The following is a 25,192-nucleotide window of genomic DNA, read 5'->3' on the forward strand; positions in this document are numbered from 1 at the left end:
CCTCTGCCTCTCTCTCAGTCCAGCTTACTGCACAAGCTTAATGCTTTTTCCCTTTTTTTTTTTACAATATCCCTCCTGTAGCTTTTCAGACTTGCCAGTTGTGGGCTCATTTTATTGTATTTTGTTTTGATCCCAAAACCAAGTCAGATCGCGGACTGAAATCTGGCTTGATAGATCATGTTTTGTTTGTTTCTGGTTTTAATCGGGTGGTCTCTTGCTGAAATATAAGCGGGCAATGTTGTGAGTTTGTTCTTAACAATAAAAGAGCTTTATTAGGCCAAACGAATGAACATAAAATAGAATTAGCTGGACTATTTATTTATAGCACACAAACTTAAAGGATTTTAAATATACAATGAAATATAATGCCATTAATCTCAAAAACAATTCTTTACCAATTCTCCAAACAGCCCAGTCCGATAGCAAAAAGCACCTTTTTCAGTATTCAGTCCAAAAATCCCTTTCTATAACACCTTGATGGTGTTATTTTGGTTTTAACTCCCAGTCTGGATAAGCCAATACCTTCAGGAAGAAGTTGTCATACGCCAGAGTCTAAATATTCTCTGCTTCAAATAATCTCTTCTGGGTTTTATCCAAACACTTCCAGTCTGGGACTATCAAAAACTCTTTACTCTAAGGTAACTGAATGTTAAAAACTCTAACTATATTCTCCATTTCTCAGGAGCAATTCTATGTATGAAAACTTCTGCAGAACTGTTTAAAACTGCAAGTAAAACTGAAAAGGTCTCTCTAAGTTATGAGTGTGTCCGCTAAAATGTTTTAAAAACCCAGGAATTTTTAATGTACGGTTGACGTACACTTGTTCACCTTTTAGGTTTTAAACCATCCCAAGGTAAATGAAAACCTATCAGGTTCTAATAACTAGCCACCTCTCAAACTGTTTTAAGAATCACCATGGCTACAGAAACACTGAGGAGTAAATTCCTGCAGAGATGTTGATGGTATGATGATCTCTGCACCAAACATTGCACATGTTTCCTCTGTTACTTGTGTCGCCTGTATACCTTTGCTACCTTCTCTACTGTAAACCCTAACCCAACTCTGCTCTTGACGTGGCGCAACTATCTTTAAAACATTGGCCTGATGACTCTGAAGAAGTATGAAGTAAGAGACGCAGTGTTTGCTGGGGTTGCAGAGGATGAGAGAAAGCACTGAGTTTATACGTTGGGAAGCGATACTGTAGATTAGGTGTCTATCATAGAAATGTACCGGAAGAAGCAGATCCTTTGATCCAACTCGTCCACGGCAACCAAGTGTGATAAATTAATCTTGTCGCTTGTATTAAAAAAAATGTTCTTTACCTTGATGACACATTCACTGTATTATGTTATTAAACTGATCCGATTCAATTGACTGGAAATTTCTAGCTCCATTTTTGGAGAGTTTTGTCACTGTTTCAGCTGTTCTGCCAAAGGTGGTTGTTGTGATTGTCAAGTTGATCAAACTGTGTGCGTGTTTGATAACCACTAATGGGCTGATAACATTTACTGCAACATTCAGGTGCTAAGAAGATATTTCGGAATGGAAGCCCGTAAGAAAGTATAACGTAAGAAAAGCTTTTTGCACTGTTGTGTGAAAACATATTTGGTTTAACGAAAGTAGTGTTCTCCTGAATTTTTCTACTTGAATGAGGACAATCAAATCCACTCCATGTACCTACATGAGGAAAACAATTTGGATGCTCAATTAAATTCCCAGTGAAAGTAGTAGTTGATAGAATCATGGCAGGCGCGATGGGCTGAATGGCCTCCTGTGCTGTGAAAATTCCCATGATTCTATGGTGTTGGTGCTACAGTCTCTAAGGAAGTGACTCTGTGCCTATTGCTCCTTTACAGTCTTCAATAGCCTGGTGTCATTCTGTATCCGCGATCTCCTCTTAGCCGTACAGAAGCTCCTTCAATTAAAACCAGCTGGGGACCAGAAAAAGTAAGTCGCTTAAACTCCGTGTTTATCCTTGAGAAGCAATTATATTTTCTGTTAATGTCAGTCAAACCTTTATGATTATTAAAAAATCTTGTTGATTGTTCTACAAAATGCTTTCCCTTTTATGTGTAACAGATTTTAAGGCTAAAACAAAATTTCATGTGTTTGCTCTTTTTGTCTTCCTACAAAAGATGTTAAAATGTCATGGGAGACTGGTTAACAAGGCTAGATCTCATGGAATACAGGCAGAACTAGCCATTTGGATACAGAATTAACTCAAAAGTAGGAGACAGAGGGTGGTGGTGGAGGGTTGTTTTTCAGACTGGAGGCCTGTGACCAGTGGAGTGTCACAAGGATCAGTGCTGGGTCCTCTACTTTTCTTCATTGACATAAATTATTTGGATGTGAACGTAAGAGGTATAGTTAGTAATTTTGCAGATGATGCCAAAATTGGAGATGTAGTGGACAACGAGGAGGGTTATCTCTGAGTACAGCATCTTGATCAGATGGGCCAATGGCCTGAGGAGTGGCAGATGGAGTTTAATTCCGAGAAATTTGAGGTGCTGCATTTTGGGAAAGCAAATCTTAGCAGGACTTATACACTAATGATAAGGTCCTGGGGAGTGTTGCTGAACAAAGAGACCTTGGAGTGCAAGTTCATAGCTCCTTGAAAGTGGTCGCAGGTAGGTAAGATAATGAAGAAGGCGTTTGGTATGCTTTCCTTTATTGGTCAGAGTATTGAGTACAGGAGTTGGGAGGTCATGCTGGGAGGTCATATTGCCGCTGTGCAGGATATTGGCGAGGCCACTTTTGGAATATTGTGTGGTATTCTCGTCCCCTTCCTAGCAGAAGGATGTTGTGAGACCTGAAAGAGTTCAGAAAAGATTTACAAGGATGTTGTAAGGTTGGAGGATTTGAGCTATATGGTATTCTCGTCCCCTTCCTATCAGAAGGATGTTGAGACCTGAAAGAGTTCAGAAAAGATTTACAAGGATGTTGTAAGGTTGGAGGATTTGAGCTATAGGGAGAGGTAGAATAGGCTAGGGCTGTTTTTCCCTGGAGCGTCGGAGGCTGAGGGATGACCTTATTAAGAGATTTATAAAACGTGAGGGGCATGGAAAGGATCAATAGACAAGGTCTTTTCCCTGGGATGGAGGAATCCAGAACTAGAGGGCATAGGTTTAAGGTGAGAGGGTAAAATTTTAAAGGGAGCTAAGGGGCAACTTTTTCACATAGAGAGTGGTGTGTGTATAGAATGAACTGCCAGAGGATGTGGTGGAGGCTCGAACAGTTGCAACATTTAAAGGCATCTGGATGGGTATATAAATAGGAAGGGTTTGGAGGGACATTGTCCGGATGCTGGCAAATGAGATTAGATTAGGTTGGGATATCTGGTCGGCATGGACGAGTTGGATGGAAGGGTCTGTTTCCGTGCTGTACATCTGTGAATCTGTCATTATTTAAAGTAGCAGCAGCACTTGAATTTCTGGTTTAAATTGCAGATCTGCACTACTTCTCATTGGCCATCAGAGGGCGTGTAGGTTGAAGGGCCCTTGTCATGGTTCTCACTCACCTTGTGTGGTCAGTTCTGTCTCCATCTCTCTCTTCCCTCTCCCAGCTCCTTTTGTTCAGTGTCTTAGCCCACCCCTCCAAGCCCTCTCAGCAACATTTCACCTGGCCACTTTCACATTCCCCTAATCTAAAAGCCAAAGACTGTTTCCTGGGGCCCAGTTTAGATAGACACAACAAATATTTATTTATTTATTTATTATTCATTTTGTGGGATGAGGGCATCACTGGCTAGGCCCAGCATTTATTTCCTGTCCACAGTTGCCCCTTGAGAAGGTGGTGGTGAGCTGACTTCTTGAACGGCTGTGGGTAGACCGACAATGCCCTATGGAATTTCATGGTTTTGACCCAGCGACAGTGAAGGAACAGTGATATGTTTCCAAGTCAGAATGCTGAGTGGCTTGGAGGGAACTTGCAGGCAGTATCGTTCCCAAGTATCTGCTGCCCTGTTCTTCCAGATGGAAGTGATTGTGGATTTGGATTATACTGGCTGAGGATCTGTGGTGAGGTTCTGCAGTGCATCTTGTAGATGGTACACACTGCTGCTACTGAGGGTAGAGAGTGTGGATGTTGGTGGATGTGGTGCCAATCAAGCGGGCTGCTTTGTCCTGGCTGGTGTCGGGGGCGGGGGGGGTGTTAGGAGCGGGGGGAGTAGGGCGACATGGTTGAGATGTTTCAAATTGAGGGGCACACACAGGGTAGGTAGGAAGGAATGTTTTGGGATGCTTTGGAGAGGGTACAGAGAAGGTTTGCAAGGATGTTGCCTGGGAGAGAAGGGATTGTTTTAGACAGTGGATTAGTCACAGGCTTGGAGGGCCGAAAGGCCTGTTCCTGTGCTGTAAATTTTCTTTGTTCTTTTCTCTTGATAGAGGAATCAGGGCATGTAGGTTTAAGGTAAAGGGCAGGAGGTTTAAAGGAGATAGTGGAAATCTGGACCTTGCTACTTGTAAGGACAGTAGAGGCAGAACCTGACAACATTTAAGGAGTGTTTGGATGTGCTCTGGCGATGCCAAGGCATACAAGGCTATGGACCAAGTGATGAAAAATAGGATGATGAGTGTGTAGGTGGTTGTCTTTGGCTGGAACAGACTTGATGGGCAGAAGGGCCTGTTTCTGTGCTGTAGACAAGTTGGCTGCAGCGAGTCACCAAAGTGTCTTTGACAGCGATGTCCAAACCAGTGACCTCTGCCATTGAGACGTCAAGGGAAGATCATGCCCTTTGGTGACCTCTCCAAGACCATCGTGCCTTGCAAACACATTGCTGCTCCTTCACTGTCGCTGGGTCAGAATCCTGAAACTTCCTGTCACACCTCCCCCCCCCCCCCCCCCCCCCCGCGGTGCCCATCGCCAGAATCCAAGATTGCAGCATACACCTCCATCTACTCAAGGGCAGTTGTAGGGAGGGGGGGGGGGGATCGGCAATAAAATGGTCGGTCCTGCCAGTGACCCCACCTTGTCCCTGGAAATAATATATTGAAGAGTTGGGGGTCGGGGTTTGGGGGCATGGGCTGGGGAAATGGGGGAAGGCACCAGGGAAGGAAATAGATGGGCCAACTCCTCATGTTTTCACTCATTTTTCAGTCGGGCATTTCCCTCACAACCTCCATCCAGATTTACAGTACAGTGAGAGAGAGAGAGAGAGAGAGTGGGGCGAGAGACTCCTGGACAGAATGGAAACAATTGGACAATAGAAAAGCATCTGTCCAGTGACGATCTGATGTGGTCTTCCCTCTGTTTGGATGTCAGTCTATTATTTATTTGTGCCTGGTCTTTCACCCGTATTGAAGAGTACACGGGTGATGCACTAGAAGTTGGTCACCTTGAAGTGGTGCATGGTGGGGCAGGAACTGGGGACTGAGAGGGAGCACTCTGTGCCCTTTCACCAATGTGTTGGGTAGGCTTTGGGATTCACAGCTTCAGTCGGTGTTTACCCAGCTCTCTGTGATGGCTGCAATGTTTGTGCAATGTTACGTTCCACCTTTAAAAGGCTCTTGATGTACTTGCCAGGTTGTTAATGCCCTCCAGCAGTCCACGGTGGCCCAAGATCCGACAGGATGTCTGTACTTACTTGACTGGTCTTATTCAGGTAGGTTAACATAAATCAGCAATTGTATATTTTTAGTTTTACTCCAGAAAGTGGTTTCGGGCACGTCCGGCATCTGTTAGACATAGAGCAACTGACTGAACAGTTGAATGGAGGTGATGACCCTGATATATTGACAGAGGAGTGAGCTTGGACCATTATAAATGGGGAATCCACACACTCTGGGTTTTCCAAGGCATTCCCAACCCGTGTGGTGACCTGTCTGATGGGAAATGTCTGTGAAAGGGCAAACTTCATAAGAGACGGGCAGGTATCCTGAGGGACAGCGTGGTGACCAGGGATCCGAGGTTGGATGGGATTGGTGGAATGGAGTGTTGGTTGAATGCAGAGGAGAATGGTCACATGTTGATGATTGGGAGTGTTGGCGTGGGTAAAGGAATGGGGACAGACAGTTTGAGACATGTTGGTGACTTACAGACTGGCTTATTTGGCCTGGGGAATCATTCCATTCCTCTTGGCCCACAAGTAGTGCTTCACAATCTCTTCCCTGACGGGTTCAGCTCTTCTCCTGTCTGTTAGCTCCTGACTTTCCCAAGATGAGACCAATCTGCTACCATGAGTAAAAGTGAAAACCTTGTTAACACCGAGATACTCAACTTCTTTATAAAGCTTTTAGTAATTTTTTTTGTAATGAGATCAGCCCAGTGGACCTCAGAGAATATGAGTTCCCTGATTGGGGCTGTTAATCTGGTCCAATCAGGGAGCCCTGGCTGACAGATATAAACAGATATGCACCTCTTTCCCCTCTAAATTGTTTCCATTATATGGCTGTTCATGTTAACCGTTTGTTTGTAATTTGTAAGGGTTAATAAAATATGTAAACAGAGGTTCTGTTCACTAGGAGAGCTGGCTCTGAGGGAGCTGGATCAGTATCAAGTAACCTCCACGTGTAAATATAAGTGACAGGCTACTGGGCTCTGCGGGGTTATTTCAATGTAGGTTTTAGGCCCCTTTTGGTATAGGCACCAGTCGTGAGATGAAGGGGGTGTTTGTGAGATCTGGACCCAGAGGGCTAAGGGTTTTGGCCAGCAGTGAGACTTCGATACGTTTTAAGCTGAAAGGCATAACAGATGAAAGGTTTGCAAGTTCGGCTGTTAAGGTGATGCACATTTTTCTTTCAAAGGCCAAATTTCAATTACATTTGGAGCTTGGGCAAGAACTGTATTAATACTGGGCAGTGGGAACACAGTTAATCAGAATAAAGTGATTAGATTTTCAGTTCAGCAGCTGAAGAAAAAAAATAAAAAAAAACAGGAATGCACCCCTTTCCCCTCTAAATTGTTTCTTTTATACAGCTGTTCATGTTAACTGTTTGTTTGTAATTTGTAAGGGTTAATAAAATATATAAACAGAGGTTCTGTTCACTCGGAGAGTTGGCTCTGAGGGAGCTGGATCAATGTCCAGGCCTCTCCCCGTGTAAATGCAGGCTGCTGTGAGGACAGGATACTGGCCCCTGTGGAGTTATTTCACTTCTGACGGTGGATTGGCTGGTCAAATCTTTTAAATCTTTGAACGGGAGGTTTTTTTAATTTTTAAATATTTTAACCGCTCGCCCGACGGCGAGGGCTCACGACTGTGATGGAATGTAAATTCGAGTTTGCTCCATCTCGAGTTGTGCAGCTGATCAGAGAACCACAAATCATTCCCCCTCGACATGGATGAATAAACTTGACCTCCTGATTCAAGTCAGCCGGAGTCAGCAGATGAACAAGCCATATAGCCCTCTGCATTTGAACAATTTAAATCATGTATGTGAAGAATAAAATGTAAGACGGTAAGCGATATGCTGAGTTATGATTAGTCCCTGGGTGAGGTTTCCCAACTTGTTCAGTTCCAGTTGGCCTGTCTCAGTCTGTTAAGTTCCCAGGACGAGTAAACAGACTCCTCTCAGTTATTTATCCACACTCTCAGTTGGCCACAAGGTTATTTGGTGACGAGGATCCCTTCTCTGTGAATTCCTGTCTCCCAGACCCAAACAAACTTAGGATTTTGAAGGAGCAGTTTCAGGCTTTGTCAAATACACAAAAGTTCAGGTCATTCTGCTATAAAGCAACAGTAGGGTTCCTCTGTCACCTCGCGCTATGGAAAACTGCTATAGAAAATCAGGCTGTAGACGATCACTAATAGAAAATCACTTTAACCCATTTAGTAGAAACTTTGCATTATCCAAGCGACGTCCACAATCGTTTTATAGCCATTTCATGCTGACGAAGCATGTGTTATAGCAGAACGACCTGTAGTAAGTTTATAAGTTAATGTAAGCAGAACTAGTAACGCATCATGCATTAAGAGGAGATTCCAAAAATATAAAGGTTTAAAGAAATGTATCAGTGTCTGAATTGGTTGTGAACCATAGATGGTTGAACACTGTCCCTGTAGCAGTGGCTGTCAGCAGTAGCATGGGTGTTGATAGTTGGCTTTGTCAGTCGAAATAAACTCCTGTCCTGATGCCTTTCAGCACTGCCTGCCTGGCAACACTCAGTGAGTGAGAGCGTTGCTTCCTCCCTTTGCCTGCAATGCAGGGCTGTTTAAATGACCGTTCTCAAATCTGTGACCCTCGCAGCAAACTGATCCACACTCTAGGTAATCAGTTCACCACCATACACACAATATAGAATAGAATATCCTTTTATTGTCACGTGTAGGAGTACAGTGAAAGTTTTTGACAGTGGCTGACTCCAATGGCGCCATCTTGGGTACAAGTAACTTGGTAGAAATCTTGATACAGAAGAGGAATAAAAGGAAAAGTAGCATTACTTAGTGTTGCAGTCAGATTTTGACTTTTTTTTGTGGGAAGGTCAAAATCTCGCAGTTCTTCAAGAGGTGGCTCCCTGCTGAGAAATGGGTGGAAGACAGTCGGCCTCCTTTTTCTTTCTTTGGATTACGTTTCTCTCCCTTTTGATATTTCCCTGAAACTCCCCAGATGCGACTTGTCATGGATATGTACAGAACCTTGTGGCAAGTTACAGATGCAGTCAATATTTTGGCTGTTGCAGACGTCTGTTACAAAATGCATTTTGGATTTTGTAGTTAAGAGTGTTCATTGGCACTTCAGGTTTCTGATTTATCGTCATGGCGACAGCGATCTCCTACCTTTAACTGTCACTTAAACATAAAGATGTAGAATGAGGAGTGGACCATTTAGTCCCTTAAATCTACCCCACCTTTCTAGATGATAGCTGGTTATCTATCCCAATGCCATCTGATGATATCCCCACATCCCTTGATGTAAACACTGCCTAGACATCTTGATTTCAGCCTTGAATGTAATGACAGAGCCACCACAGCTTTCGACCGATAGAGAACTCCCAAGGTTCCTCACCCCTGGGTGAAGAAGTTCCTCCTAATTTCTGTCCTAAACGTCTGTCTCCATTCTGGATCCTCGGAGCCAGGGGAAACATCCAGACTGTATCACCCCTGTCAAATCCTTGAAGGAATTTGTAAGTTTCAATGGGATCACCTCTCCTCCTCCTCCTCCGCTCCAGGGAATGCAGGGGGCCAGTCTCCTGGATCTCCCTTTGTCGGACAGATGTGCCTCCTCAGGAACTGATCTGGTGAACCTCTGCTAATGCCGGTAACTCCACACTTTGCTGGTACCTCCCTCTTCCTTTCTGTTTTGAGCGTGAGATTTACTCTCGCTGTCAGTCACCACCCCAACGTTTCTCACCGGTGGTGTGTTTCCTTGCTGAGCTCAAAAGTGTTAGCGAGAGATCTTTGGAAAGAAACTGAGTCATTGTCCTCCCCTTTTTCCTTTCAGCTCCTATCGAGTTTGACGGAGGCCACTGTTGTTCATGCTGTTCTGCAGCACGTGCTTTGTTTAGTGTCTTACTACATGTGCTTCCCGAAGCAGTGCCGACTCCTTCTGAAGGTAAGACCTGTCTCATCCCGTTATAAATGTGGGGATCATAAACTATTGAGACTCGTATGGAGGGCATGTGCGCAACAGTATGAACCTAGGGGGTTATCGGTCAAATGTTGAATCCACAGGCGTTCGTGGGGATGTACAAAATTCTGGATGTGGTTTATGGTAATACCAGGAAAAGACAGGGTAAAATTTCGGGAGGACTCTGACCGCGCAGGAGATGCTCTATGCACCCACCATGTAAACCGGCTGGAGAGAGACTGGATAAACCCAGTTGTTCTCTTGAAAGCAGAGAAGGTTGAAGGGGGGAATCTGATAGAGGTGTATAAGCTTCCAAGGGTTATGGGTGGGGTGGATGGAAAGCAACTGTTCCTCTTTATGGAAGGGTCAATAACAAGGGACATAAGGTTAGAAGGGATTTGAGGAACATTTTTTTTCACCTAGAGGGTCAGTGGGGGTCTGAAATGCAGTGCCTGGGATGGGAATAGAGACAGGAACCCTCACGATCTTTAACAAGTACTTTGCTGAGCACTTGAAACATCCAAGGGTTATGGGTGGGGTGGATGGAAAGCAGCTGTTCCTCTTTATGGAAGGGTCAATAACAAGGGACATAAGGTTAGAAGGGATTTGAGGGACAATAACAAGGGACATAAGGTTAGAAGGGATTTGAGGGACATTTTTTTTCACCCAGAGGGTCAGTGGGGGTCTGAAATGCAGTGCCTGGGATGGGAATAGAGACAGGAACCCTCACGATCTTTAACAAGTACTTTGCTGAGCACTTGAAACATTATAAGGGCCTGCTACAGGGAAGTGGGATGAGTGTAGGTTTAGTAATTTCTGTATGTCGGGTGGATTCAAAGGGGCCTCTTTTGTACGATTCTGCAAATCTTTGGATGACCCAGGATTTTCCTGTTCAATTTATCTACTTATCGTGAACACCTACCTGGTTCACTAATGCTGGTTGGGAAGGGAAATCTGCTGTTCTGTCCTCCATGCCATGGGGTTGACGTTTAAATGCCTTCTGGGAAATTAGGGATGGGCAGTAAATGCTGACCTGGCCAGTGATGGCCATGTTCCGTGAACGAAGACAAAAAAACAATCCAACGTATCCCTGCCATCTACCACCATCCACCCATCCCCACCGCGACCTCTCAGCCCATTTCTCTGAATTGTGATTGGGCCAGCCAAACCTGTAGTCCACCTAAAGGTTTGATCATGACTCCAAAGATGGCATTTTCACGCAAGGTCACAGTGTTGTGAGAAATGGACAAGAGGGTTTGAGGCACCAAACCTAGGCTCAGGAATAGGCCATTCGGTCCCTCAAGACTGCCCTGCCATTCACCGTGAACATGGCTGATCCTCCATCTCAATGCCAAATTTCTGCTTTCTCTCCATTCCTCTTGATGCCTTTTAACAATAACTTCCTTGAATATACTCGGTGACCTGGCTCCTTTTATCGTTGATGGGACAGAATGCAGAGAGGAAGAAAGGTCTTCTGCTTTTGCGCCCGGCTGTAAGTGAGCCGGGATCTCTTGATCTTGATGTGCTGGGTGACTGGAATGACACAATTGTTCCCATTTCCCATCGGTTGGACAGAATGGAGACTGAACCCCTACCCCCAACAAACCCGTGCTTTCATGAAGCACCCTGGGATGATTTATTATGCCAAGGGTGCTACTAAAACATAAGTTGTTGTTGTTGCAAAAGAAATATGTCCAGGTTCCTCCTCCCTCCCCTTACCCTTACCCCTATGCGTTTCTGCATCAAAGAGCCTAGCTAGAGCAAATTATACTGATCATTAAAAACAGTGCTGTGACACATAAATAACATAGGCATTGATATATATTAATTCGCCATAGCTAGTTAATGAGCGCAGTCATCTATATATATAAATGTTCTCACATAGCCGGCGTTTTGAAATACATTGTGATATCTTGTGCTTAATGACAATGGGTGATGGATTGGAATATTTAATTGCAGCAGCTCCTCTACTGCACTGGCTTATCTGTGGTGTATGGGTTACCAGCTGAATTGAGCTTCCCTCTGGCTGAGTATTAACTCTCTGCTGAGTCCTCTGGAAATGCAGCCTCAATGTCTCTCCCAGGGTTGCTGTCACTCAAAGCTTTTGTGCACTTGCCCCCACCCTGCTAGGATTGTCCTGTTTAGACAAAGTCAAAATATCACACAACACCTGAGGAAGGAGCTGTTGGACTATAACTTGGTGCTGTGTGATTTTTGATCTCATTCCTGATGAAGGGCTTTTGCCCGAAATGTCGATTTTCCTGCGCCACGGGTGCTGCCTGACCTGCTGTGCTTTTCCAGCACCACTCTAATCTAGACACTGATCTCCAGCATCTGCAGTCCTCACTTTTGCCTGACTGATTCTTGACCCTATCCACCCCCAGCCCAACACTGGCACCTCCACAGCGTGGCTACCTGGTTGGACAGGCTGTTTTTTTTTTCACAGTCACTGACAGGATGAGCAGTGACGCCTGGCCATAGCCTGTACAAAGCTGTCCAGGCTACAAGTTCTTGGAAGCTGTGGAGCTGCAAATCAATCCAGGTCCCTCAAAAGGACAGGCATCTCTCTGGCACTGCCAGATTAGAGTGCGTGTGTGTGGTGCCTGGCAGCCAGCAAACACTGCTGGTTTCCCTCCCACTGAAGCTCTCGAGAAGCTGAATAGAAACAAGATGGTGGTCAAGGAGCTAGCACAGGGCTACAATGCCTTATTTGTCTCAGAGTCGCTTATTAAGCAGATTACTCCATATTCTGGATCCGGGTCTGAATAAGGATGGCAAATACCCTTCCCTCACTCTCAATGAGAACATACTAACCAAAGTCCTATAAACCTCCAAACTCTAAATGAGCATTGTGCTGTGCTGGAGCACATTTGCAATGGGCCGCGTTAGAGTGATTAAGGATGAATTTGTCTACAATATTTATTTTGGTAAAAACAATGACTGCAGATGCTGGAAACTAGATTCTGGATTAGTGGTGCTGGAAGAGCACAGCAGTTCAGGCAGCATCCGAGGAGCAGTAAAATCGACGTTTTGGGCAAAAGCCCTTCATCAGGAATACAGGCAGAGAGCCTGAAGGGTGGAGAGATAAGTGAGAGGAGGGTGGGGGTGGGGAGAAAGTAGCATAGAGTACAATAGGTGAGTGGGGGAGGGGATGAAGGTGATCGGTCAGGGAGGAGGGTGGAGTGGATAGGTGGAAAAGAAGATAGGTGGGTAGGACAAGTCATGGGGACAGTGCTGAGCTGAAAGTGTTGAACTAGGGTGAGGTGGAGGAAGGGGAAATGAGGAAACTGTTGAAGTCCACATTGATGCCCTGGGGTTGAAGTGTTCCGAGGCGGAAGATGAGGCGTTCTTCCTCCAGGAGTCTGGTGGTGAAGGAGCAGCGGTGAAGGAGGCCCAGGACCTCCATGTCCTCAGCAGAGTAGGAGGGGGAGTTGAAATATTGGGCCACAGGGCGTGGGGTTGATTGGTGCGGGTGTCCCAGCGATGTTCCCTAAAGCGCTCTGCTAGGAGGCGTCCAGTCATTTGACAATCCATTTCTTGGTCTAGCAGCTGAAGAGGAGCTGGCAGAATGTGCGCCTGCCACATCAAGACCAGTATGGGCAAACCTCTCGACGCCTTCACTGAGTGATTTGTGCTGTTGCCTATTTTCAAAAATATGATCCCGCACAAGACATTTGGCATCAGCGCTGCTCTCTTCCTGCTTTTGAAGAGCTTCTCTTTAGTGGTCGATGCAAAGTTGGTTGGGTCAGTATGAGCATTAGATTGGAAGGCTCTCGTCCCAGTTCTTCTGCTCGGTGGTGAGGCACAGGAAACAGAGAGTCAGTGACCAACACAGTGCCCCTTGCCTGCCACTTGGAAGAATTCCTCTGGATTGAGTGATGTGGTTCCCTGAGCTGGATTCTTCATTAATCTGGTGCTGTTTTCACACACTTTGAAGGAGCAGCTTAACCCACTGGATCACTTTGTGTGTTGAGATTTTTTTTTTTTTTAAAAGAGTGCAGCAAACATTTTGTTAATTGGAATCTATGGGGCCAGTGGCCCAAATGTTCCATTTGATCAAGAGATCCATGTAAAAACTCACACCAAGTAATGCAGGGGGTATATCCATCACTGTTACACTTTATTCACAGCATTGATCACTTAAATAATAACTTACTGGCAGGGAGCATTCTCTCACGCTCCCTCCACTGACGACTCGAACATCATGAAGATCGCAACAATACAGTAAACTTCTGGTATTTGGGGTTTTTAATTTTTTGCCGGTTTGCCAAGAGTGCCTGTTCAGGAGGTGCTGGTTAAAACAGAATTTGCTGGACTTGCCTCCATCAAGAGATGGAACTTTCAGATTCCAAGCTAGATTTTTGTGTAAAGGAATCTCTAGGCGGCTCAGTGGTTAGCACTGCTGCCTCACAGCACCAGGGGTGCGGGTTCGATTCCAGCCTCAGGCGACTGTCTGTGTGGAGTTTGCACATTCTCCCAGTGTCTGTGTGGGTTTCCTCCGGGTGCTCTGGTTTCCTCCCACAGTCCAAAGATGTGCAGGTGTGATGGACCATCTTAAATTGACCATATTGTGCAGGTAGGTTTGCCATGGGTAATACAGGGTGATAGGGAAGGGAGGGGAGTCTGGCTGGGCTGCTCTTTGAAGGTTTGGTGTGGACTTGATGGGCTGAATGGCCTGCTTCCACACTGCCGGGATTCTATCGTGAGTGTGATGTGGTTAAAGGCGAGCAGCTGTTTTTGGCACTGTGGGGAAATAAAATCCTGGAATATTTTCACGCCCAAATTGGAGTTTACCTTGCACTGATTGTGATCATCGCAGTTTGAAGTACGTCTTAACCATTTTATTGGGGTTGACAGCTTCTCCCTGCTATGTCTTTGTGTACCCTCAGCAAACCATAAAGCAGTGGAGCACAGGGGAGGAGATTGTGCGAGTTCTGGCGTTCCTAATTCTTAACAAAATATGCAGATACAAGCAAGATGTTTATCTGGACCCAGTGCTGAAGGTAATTATAGTGCATGTGAAAATGCACTTACATTGTGGGATAACTATTTTTCTTGCTAAGTTACCAGAAAATGTGAGGCTTTTGGTAAATGTGCAATGTTCCCTTGCTCATTGTGAGGTAATTCCACTGTTTCCATATCAATGAGAAGCAGCAGTGATTTGTACCCGGGTCTGAAAGGTTGCAAAGTAACCTGGCTGGCAGATCCTGCCCCAAGGTTGGAGGTGACACTGAAGTTAGCACTTAGCATTCGGACATTGCCCTGGGTGGAGTATAACTCGAATCCAGGGCGTTTCAGAACTCCCCACTGAGAGAGAGAGTTCTCAGCAAGTAAACAGCAGAAGGGGGGTCACTCTTATCTGTTTCAGAAAGGGCAAGCTCTCTTTAAAATACCGTACATGACATTAGGTGTCTACACTCTTCTCTTCCTGCTTTTAAAGAGCCTCTCTCTTTAGCAGTCGATGGACAGTTGGTTGGTTCAGCAACAGACATGAGCACTAGATTAAAAGACTAATCCCGTTCCTCAGGGTGGTGAGGCACAGTTGGGACTTGAACTGAGACCCCACCCTTCCCTGTCCTTTTAAAATGTTTAAAATTAGCTAAGAGGGCCAGACCTATTTGCAGAAACTTAGTTTAAACAAAAAGTGATCATTGCAAAGTTTTTTAAAAAGTAGTTTCTGATTTATTTAGACTAAGTTGTAACCTCAGGTCTTACTGGAGCATTTTTTGCATTTGAAGATCGAGGGTAATCTGCTAAAAGGTCAGAGAGTTATTTCGGAATAATTGGTGGTGTTCTGTTGATTAAGGAGCAGCGATGTCTGGGGTGCTGCAGTTTTGTTCACTATCTGAAGTATATGTTTTTAAAAAAAAAAGCAAAATTTATTCCTATGGCTCAGTAAGTTTATCCACAAAATAACAAAACTGTGAAGATGAATCTTCAGCCTCTGTGGGCATATTCCATCTCAAACTTAATGGCCACAGTGGTTATGTTACTGAATCAGTCATCTAGAGATGGACACACAAGTCCCCATCATTGCAACACAACCTAGGGAATTTAAATTCAATCAAAAAGATCCGGAATATTGAAGGCTTTTTGGTACAGTGGCAATATCCCTACCCCTAGACCAGGGGGTCTGAGTTCAAGACCCACCGGCTCCATAAGTGTGTCATAACATCTCTGAGCCAGATGGTCATAAAATATCTAAATCTGGAATAATTTGGAGATGCTAGTATTGGACTGGGATGTACAAAGTTAAAAATCACAACACCAGGTTATAGTCCAACAGGTTTATTTGGAAGCACTAGCTTTCGGAGCGCTGCTCCTTCATCAGGTGGTTGTGGAGTATAAGATCATAAGACGCAGAATTTATAGCAAAAGTTTACAATGTGATGTGACTGAAATTATATATTGAAAAAGACCTGGATTGTTTGTTAGAATGACCATGTTGGTTTCATTTCTTTCATATGTAAATCGCAAAACTTGTTTTACGTCACACTGTAAACTTTTGCTATAAATTCTGTGTCTCACGATCTTACACTCCACAACCACCTGATGGAGGAGCAGCGCTCCAGAAGCTAGTGCTTCCAAATAAACCTGTTGACTATAACCTGGTGTAGTGTGATTTTTAACTTAAATCTGGAATAGAAAGCCAGTCTCTGTGATGGTGACCCGGAAACTATTATTGATTGCTTGTAAAAACTTACTTGGGTCATGTATATCTTCCTGGAAAGGAAATCTGCCGTCCTTACCCGGTCTGGGCTCCATGTGACTCCAAACAAACTGCAATGGTGCTCGGTTCGGAAGGGGGTTTAGAAATGGCCCAGTGTGGTCAAGGAGGTGGCTCAGCACTGTCACCTTGAGGGCAGCTAGGGATGGCCAATGTAAAAATGGTTTCCTAGTCTCTGTAATGGTGACCATCATTGATGGTTATAAAAACACGATGCAGGTGTTGTCTACATCCTGTGAAAGAACAAAGAAACATCTGAGGTGGGGGGTAAGGGAGGAACTCCCCAGTTAGGAAGTGGAGTATCGCCACCTCTTTCTGAATAGCAGCATTCGCTAAAAATGTGGCAATTTTGTCAGGAGCATAGGCCCTTTGTACCTAATCTGTTGTTGAATAAGATCTGGTTGTAGTCCCAACTCCACTTTCCTGTCCTCCTGATTACCGATATACCTCAGTCGAATAATTTGAAAAACACAGCCTCCAAACTGCTTCCTGAGCAGAGACGAGCAACCCTCAGAGAGAAGACATGTCTCCTCATCTCGTGTCTTCACAATGTGAGAGTGCTTTTGGCTGTGTTAGAGAATCCTCCATCAGTGTAGATTGTCCTGATTCAAGTGTGAACTTTTTAGGATTAACGATGGGTCACCTAGGCTGGTGACTCCAAGGAGAGCTGACTCCAGTTGGAGGTGGGAGGGGGAGATGTTGCCTGAGAGACGTGTGAACAAAGCAAAACCTGAGCAGAAACTTGATGGGAGGATACGTTAACGGCTACATAAGGGACATTTATTTATCCTGTTGCCTTGCTCTGTCTTTCTCTCGCTGTCTGCAGCAAATGTATGTCGCCTATGTGAAGAACTGCAAATTCACGTCACCAAACGTGCTTCCCCTCATAAACTTCATGCAGCGCACTTTGACTGAGATGTACGCATTAGACACCCAGGTGACATACCAACATGCCTTCATTTACATCAGGCAGCTGGCTATCCATCTCCGAAATGCGATGGTGATGAAGAAAAAGGTAACAGTTTCTTTTTTGTTTTTCTTTTACGTTGTGATGGCTTGTTAAAGTTTCAGTTCTCCCCATTTGTACTGGGTTCAAGTGGCAGAGTCGAACGTACAAGCAGGATATGGAAAGAGAAACCGGTGCAAAGTGTTGGATGTGCTTGTTGTTTACTTCCTGTGACACTTTCTATTACCCCATCTCCCACCACCTGGTTTATTTTAAGATGCCAAGTTGTTTTTGTCCATACTCCCCGAGGGCATCAGCTCTTTGACCGATATTATACATTCAGCAGAGAAGCAGACCCTTCGGCCCAACCCGTCTGTGCTGACCAAGTTTCCTAAACTGAACTAGTCCCACTTAGCTGTGCTTGGTCCGTTTCCCTCGAAATCTGTCCTATTCAAGTACCTGTCCAAATGTCTTTTAAATGTTGTAACTGTACCTGACTCTAAAACTTCCTCTGGTAGTTTATTCCACATTTGAACCACCCTCTGAGTGGAAAACTCTTTTAGGTCTCTTTTAGGTCTTTCTCCTCTCACCTTAAAATAATGCCTCCTAGTTTCGAACTCCCCTACCCTGAAGGAGAAACCTTTGCTATCCACCTTCTCTATGCCATCATGATTTTATACAGCTCTATAATGTTCCCCTCTCAACCTGCTCCACTCTGGTGAAAAAGGATCCCACACTATCCAGCCTCTCCCCCTAACTCGAAACCACTAATCCTGTCAACCTTTGCTGCATTCTCTCCATATCCTTCCGATGCCAGGGCAACCCGATTTTGTAGGGCCACATCTAAGTGGCCATTAAAAACAATTTTTAACGTGGAGCAGTTCCACAAGAGAACAGGGATGTTTTACTCACTAACCCAGGCAATATTTACTCACTAACCCGGGCAATATTTACTCACTAACCCGGGCAATATTTACTCACTGACCCAGGCAATATTTACTCACTAACCTAGGCAATATTTACTCACTAACCACGGCAATATTTACTCACTGACCCAGGCAATATTTACTCACTGACCCAGGCAATATTTACTCACTAACCTCGGCAATATTAACTCACTGACCCAGGCAATATTTACTCACTAACCTCGGCAATATTAACTCACTGACCCGGGCAATATTAACTCACTGACCCAGGCAATATTTACTCACTAACCCGGGCAATATTTACTCACTGACCCAGGCAATATTTACTCACTGACCCGGGCAATATTAACTCACTGACCGCGGCAATATTTACTCACTAACCCAGGCAATATTTACTCACTAACCCAGGCAATATTTACTCACTGACCCAGGCAATATTTACTCACTGACCCAGGCAATATTACTCACTAACCCCGGCAATATTTACTCACTAACCTCGGCAATATTTACTCACTGACCCAGGCAATGTTTACTCACTGACCCCGGCAATATTTACTCACTGACTCAGGCAATATTTACTCACTAACCTCGGCAATATTTACTCACTGACCCAGGCAATATTTACTCACTGACCCCGGCAATATTTACTCACTGACCCCGGCAATATTTACGCACTAACCCGGGCAATATTTACTCACTAACCTCGGCAATATTTACTCACTAACCCAGGCAATATTAACTCACTGACCCAGGCAATATTTACTCACTGACCCAGGCAATATTTACTCACTGACCCAGGCAATATTTACTCACTGACCCGGCAATATTTACTCACTAACCATTTACTCACTAACCCAGGCAATATTTAGCCCATCACCGACTTCTAGTAACCTTTCAGGCATTGTGTTCCAGATGATTGAAACCGGTCACCTGGTTGATGTTTATGGGATCTTACTGTCCACAAATTGGCTGCAATACCATAGTGGCCACTCTTCAAAAGGTGCTTCGTTGGCCGGAAGGTGCAGAGGTTGAGAAAGGCCCTAGAGAAATGCGAAACACTTTTTAATACAAGTGCCTTTTAAGGAGCAGTGGCCGTATTTTGGGTTACAATGAATCCCAGCTCAGCGGTTTTGGCATCTTTAAGCATCTGCTGTTTCTTCTCCCGCTCACAGTTCTTTCTTTGTGTTCAGGAGACCTATCAGTCCGTCTACAACTGGCAGTTCGTTCATTGCCTGTACCTTTGGTGTCGTGTGTTGAGTACCATTTATCCCAGTGAAGTTCTGGAGCCACTCATTTATCCACTGACTCAAGTTACCATTGGCTGTATCAAGTGAGTACCTGTGATGTGTGATGTTGTCTCTGTGCTGAGAGCAGCCAAGAGAGAGAGAGTTGGTGGAAACAATAATTGTTAGGAATTGGGAGCTTGCTCGTTTTCCCATCGCCGTCACTTTGCAGACTTGGATGGGTTCAGAAGAGGTGGTTAGTCTCTTTGAAACCATCTCGCCCATTAATCCTAAAGGCAATTAACTTGCCATGGGCTGTATTAGAGTGAACACTATTGTCGGTAATTTCCCCTCCAGCCCCCACACCATCGTGACTTGGAACTATGTCCTTATTCCCTTGCTGTTGCTGGATCAACATCCTGGTATTCCTTCCCCAGTGATCCTGTTGGTGTCCCTACCGGTCTGGGGACTGCAGTGGTGCAAGAATAGAGCTCACCACCACCACCACCATCACCATCTCCTCCTTTAGGGCAGTTACTCCTGTCCTACCAATGAAACTCTCATTCCGGCAATGAATAAACAAAATGCCTGACCACAAATCTCGCCAAAGGAACAGCTTTTTCCATATAATATAGCGTTTATTTATCCTAATCGCTATCTATGTCTGTCCCCATGTGCCACAAGTGAATTAAAAATAAGGTTCTCTTTAAACAATATAAACATAAGGGGCGGCACGGTGGCTCAGTGGTTAGCACTGCTGCCTCATAGGACCAGGGTCCCAGGTTCGATTCCAGCCTTGGGTGACTGTCTGTGTGGAGTTTGCACATTGTCTGCCTGGGTTTCCTCCGGGTGCTCCGGTTTCCTCACACAGTCCAAAGATGTGCAGGTCAGGTGAATTGGCCATGCTAAATTCCCCGTAGTGTTCGGTGCATTAGTCAGAGGGAAATGGGTCTGGGTGGCTTACTGTTCAGAGGGTCGGTGTGGACTGGTTGGGCCGAAGGGCCTGTTTCCACACTGTAGGGAATCTAATCTTTGTGCAGCCTTCTCTTAATGCTCTCTGCTCTCAGGAAACAATCCCAGCTCCTGCAGTCTGTCCACGTCCACTGAAGACCTGTGCTCCTGGCACTGTCCCAGAGCACAGTCCAACCCTAAAGCCCCCCCTCACTCACCCTTCCTGAAATGCGGAGGATCAAATCCTGATGAGATCGAGAGGAGAGGATGCCTTAGGGTGGTCTGTGCCATGTTGCTGAGGGCTGGGCATTGTTCCTCTGGCTGTCATCGGCGCTTGTTTTGCTTCTAAAAATCAAAATTGAAGGTTGGAGATTTGGAAAGTTTGTAAAAACAGGGTGGTGCACCCTCTGTGTGGGCCTGGCAACATCCTGTCGGATTAGACTTTGTGGAATGATTGCATGTAAAACGTCCCGTTAAATCACCACCAAACCATGTGAGAGATGTACTTGTCTGACTAAGTAAACACATCCATGCTGATCAGCTAATGTCCTCTGGTTTCCCATTGATCTGAATATGGATTTTTGTGATGCTGTTTGAAATACTTTCATGTAATTAAGTGTCTTCTCCAACGCTATTTTTCTTTTCATTTCTTCACTGTGGATTGCACAGCCTTTACGGTCAGTTCTCCCAATGCTGAAACCACAGATACTGTCAAATACTCGGAATGAGTTTGTCCCATCAATTGTGATGCATAAAATAATCCAAAGTTGCATGGTTGATATGCCCAGCATTTGCAAGTGACGGATGCACCTATAAGTTTTACTTGGCTAATGCCATCTTGTCTGCTATATTTGGTGATGTGTTGCTTCATTTGCTACTGTATTAGGGCTGCGTTTACTCAAACTGGAATGAGTACTGGAACACACTGTTGGACATTTGCACTGCTATGTGGACTCCATCTAATGTAATGGGTGGCGCGGTGGCTCAGTGGTTAGCACTGCTGCCTCACAGCGCCAGGGACCTGGGTTCGATTCCAGCCTCGGGTGCCTGTCTGTGTGGAGTTTGCACTTTCTCTCCGTGCCTGTGTGGGTTTCCTCCGGGTGCTGTGGTTTCCTCCCACAGTCTAAAGATGTGTAGACTGGGTGGATTAACCATGGGAAATGAGTTACAGGGATAGGGTGGTGGGTAGGATTCAGAGGGTCGGTGCGTACTCGATTGGCCAAACGGCCTGTTTCCACACTGTAGGGTTTCTGTGTACAAACTGCAAACTGCTGCCAAGTTACCTGGAGTAACCTGGCAGCACCTCGGAGAGAGAAACACTGAATGCTTTGAGTCCGATATGACTCCACTTCAATTCTGAAGTCACGCTGGACTCGAAACATTAACTCTGTTTCTCTCTCTCTCCACAAGTGCAGTCAGACCTGCTGAGTTTCTCCAGCATTCTCTGTTTGTTTCCGATTTCCAGCATCTGCAGTGTTTTGCTTTTATGTGGATTTTGTATTCTGAGTCTGTCTTTTGTTTCTCCCGGAATGAGAAAGTTGAATACATTGCCTCCCAGTGCACCTCTTGTATTGAAGAGGTTCACATGGAGAGCTGGTGTGAGAATCTCTCCGGTTCGATGGAAAGCTGGGGGTGGGTGGGGAGTTGTGTTGGCTTAAGTGTGGTGAGTGTAGAGGGACAGGTGAATGGAGAACACACTCTGCTCCAGTCCAGAATCAAGTGCATTCACAGTGGGACAGGGAGAGAGGACAGCAGGATGGAAAGGGACAGGACTGTGCCTGGTAGCTGAGAGAGAGAAGGCAAAGTGAGTCAGGAGCTACTCAAGGGCCGTAATGGGCTGAGGCAATGACACTGTCCTTTGTCCAAGTGGACTGTTCATCCCGAGGCCTACGCTTTGGGAATTTATTTAATAAATCTAGAAAATAACATCTAGTCTTGACAATAATACCTGAAACTGCCAATGATTGACATACAAAACCATCTGAGTCACTAATGTGATTGCAGTTTTGGAGAAGATATCTAGCTCAGGTCGTGGATCAGGTTGTAAGTTTGCTCGCTGAGCTGTTAGATTTGTTCTCAGACTTTTTGTCGCCATGTTAGGTAACATCGTCAGTGAGCGTCCAGTGAAGCACTGATGTTCTGTTCCACTTGCTATTTTTGTGTCTTCGTCTGTTGTGGTGGGTGATATCATGTCCAGTTCTGTTTCTGAAAGGTTGGTAAATGGGGCCTGAATCGATGTGTTTGTTAATGGAGTCCTAATATGAATGCCAGGCCGCTAGGAATTCCCATGCGTGCCTTTGTTTAGCCTGTCCCAGGATGGATGTATTATCTCAGTTGAACTGGTGCCCTCCTTCGCCTGTGTGTGTGGATACCAGTGATTATTGGTCATGTCTTTTCATGACTAGTTGGTGCTCATGTATCCTGGTGGCTAGTTTCCTTCCCATCGTGTCCAATGTAATGTTTGTTCCACTCCTTGCAGGGTATTTTGTATATGACATTCATTCTGCTGGTTATTGGTACAGTCTCCTTTAAATTCATCAGGAGCTGTTTCACTGTGGTGGTAGGTTTGTGGGCTACCATGATGCCTAGGGGCTGGAGTAATCTGGTCGTCATCTCCAAGATGTCTTTAATGTATGGCAGGGTGGCTAGTGTCTCTGGGCGTGTTGTGTCTTGTTTCGGCCTGTTATGTAGGAATCTGTGGACTGCACTTATCGGGTACCCGTTGTTCCTGAATACTTTGTATCGGTTAGAACCAGGCGTTAAGACATAGAAACGTAAACGTTAGGAGCTGGAGTAGGCCCTTCAGCCCTTCGAGCCTGCTCCAGCACTCACTATGATCACAGCTGATCATCAAACCTGTTCCTGTTTCTACCACATACCCTTTCATCCCTGTAGCTCTAAGAACTATATCCAACCCCGGCTTGGGACAATTCCACAGGCTTACCCCTCTCTGGATATGAAACTGCCTCTCTTACCCTAATGGTGGGTTTGTTTACAGAATGCAACATGGTGCGTGTCTGACACATACTGAGTACTACACACCCTGTCGCAGTGATCATTCTTTACATGTGTCCCATGTACTGAATTAAGCAACCCACTTCAGCTGTGCATCTTAATGTGACTGACGTCTCAGGATCAAGGAGGTTCCTGGTTTATGTCTTATGGCCACATTAGTAAGACCATAAGACATAGGAGCAGAAATTAGGCCATTCAGCCCACAATGTCTGCTCCACCAATCGTGGCTGATACATTTCTCAACTCCATTCTCCCACTTTCTCCCCATAACCCGTGATCCCTTTGATACTCAAGAACTTATCTATCTCAGTCTTAAATATACTCAATGACCCGGCCTCCACAGCCTTCTGTGGCAGTGAATTCCATAGATTCCCCACTCTCTGGCTGGAGAAGTTTCTCCTTATCTCCGTTCTAAAAGGTCTTCCCTTTACTCTAAGGCTGTGCCCTCGGGTCCTAGTCTCTCCTACCAATGGAAACATCTTCCCACCGTCTACTCTGTCCAGGCTATTCAGTATTCTGTACATTTCAATTAGATCCCTCCTCATCTTTCAAAACTCCATCGAGTATAGACCCAGAGTCTTCAAACATTCCTCATACGTTAAGCTTTTCATTCCTGGGGCCATTCTCATGTGAACCGCCTCTGAACATGCTGCAGGGCCAGTACATCCTTCCAGAGATATGGGGCTCAAAACTGCACACAGATCTCCAAATGTGACCTAACCAGTAAGAGGCAGGTGCCTGTGTTGTGGAAAGAACAAGAGTCCTGTATTGTGACGCAGGGTGCTACTGGAATGCAGTGCGTGGCAGCAGTCAGATTGGGAGCGGCTGGTCAGGGGTCCGATGCTAGTTTTACTGCAGCTCAGTTACGTTAAGCCAGTGTGAGGCAGAAAACGCAGGTACCTCTCTGCGGCGGCTTTCCCTGTGTCACCCATCTCCCTCAGTGGCTGCAGTGTCTGTTCACTCCCTGTGTAAGAAAGGGAAGGGCAAGAAATGGAAAGGGAACCCAGGTGAACAATTCACCCATTGACGGTGGCTCAGGAGCTCTCAGTCTCGTTTTCCCCGTCACCTTGAGAACAGCAGTGTTAGAAATGGATTGACAGAGTCCGACTGTAAGTTGCTGTGTAGAGTCTGGAGATCGAGGGGATACAGAATTGATTCTGACTTCTCATCCTTCCTCCCTGCTGTCTCATGCTGAGCTCTCGAGATATTTTCAGGATCGCCGTGTTCAGAAATGGCATTGTGCACCTCTGGAGTAGATGGGACTTGAACCCAGGGGGTCTCCTGGTCCAGAGGTAGGGGCACTGCCCCTGTGCCACCAGTTTGAGGCAGCAGCCTGTCTGGTGGTGGTGGTTATAATGTGAGTTGTGACATGCTTTTCCTGTGGGTGTTGGCCGTGTTACCCATGATCCAGGGCTGGCTTGGATGTGTGTGAATCGGGCTGTGGACGAGGTACGGAATGGAGATGCTCTATCTTGGAGGGCGTGGGAGGTGGTCAGTTACGGAGCCCCCTGCACCACACCCCAGGGTATCGCAGCGCTGACCCAATGTTGGTTAAAGTGGAGGCCTTTTACAGAAGGACAGTGACGTAAACTGAGCAGTAACCGCAAAAGCGTTGAAACTTGAGAGCAATGATTTCAGCAAGTGTCGTGTGAAATAGCATCTCCTGCGTCACCCAACAAGAAACCTGGCTCATCTCACAGTGTGACCACCACCACCCTGCGTCCCCACCCTCGCTCCCTCTCTCTGACCTGCGCCCCCAGCCTAGCCCTCTCTCTCAGCCCTGCGTCTCCACCCTCGCCCCTCTCTCTCTGACCTGCGCACCCACCCTCGCACTCTTGGCCCTGCGTCCCCCCCCCCCCGCCCTCTCTCTGACCTGCGCCCCCCCCCCAGCCCCCTCCCTCCGC

General features: G+C 45.7%; 1 protein-coding gene and 1 pseudogene across 1 annotated transcript in view; both read left to right on the forward strand.

Moving 5' to 3' along the window:
• noc2l (NOC2-like nucleolar associated transcriptional repressor) overlaps positions 1 to 25,192 on the forward strand; it is a 169,239-nt gene that overhangs the window by 38,469 nt on the left and 105,578 nt on the right. Inside the window, exons 6-11 of the mRNA XM_043676134.1 lie at positions 1,857 to 1,947; positions 5,521 to 5,599; positions 9,375 to 9,485; positions 14,390 to 14,503; positions 17,054 to 17,242; positions 19,290 to 19,429. Coding sequence (XP_043532069.1) covers positions 1,857 to 1,947; positions 5,521 to 5,599; positions 9,375 to 9,485; positions 14,390 to 14,503; positions 17,054 to 17,242; positions 19,290 to 19,429 — 724 coding nt within the window. The remainder of the gene's footprint in view (positions 1 to 1,856; positions 1,948 to 5,520; positions 5,600 to 9,374; positions 9,486 to 14,389; positions 14,504 to 17,053; positions 17,243 to 19,289; positions 19,430 to 25,192) is intronic.
• LOC122540490 lies at positions 9,590 to 13,128 on the forward strand (annotated as a pseudogene).

Source organism: Chiloscyllium plagiosum, chromosome 34 (assembly GCF_004010195.1).
Source record: "Chiloscyllium plagiosum isolate BGI_BamShark_2017 chromosome 34, ASM401019v2, whole genome shotgun sequence".
Lineage (NCBI taxonomy): Eukaryota > Metazoa > Chordata > Chondrichthyes > Orectolobiformes > Hemiscylliidae > Chiloscyllium > Chiloscyllium plagiosum.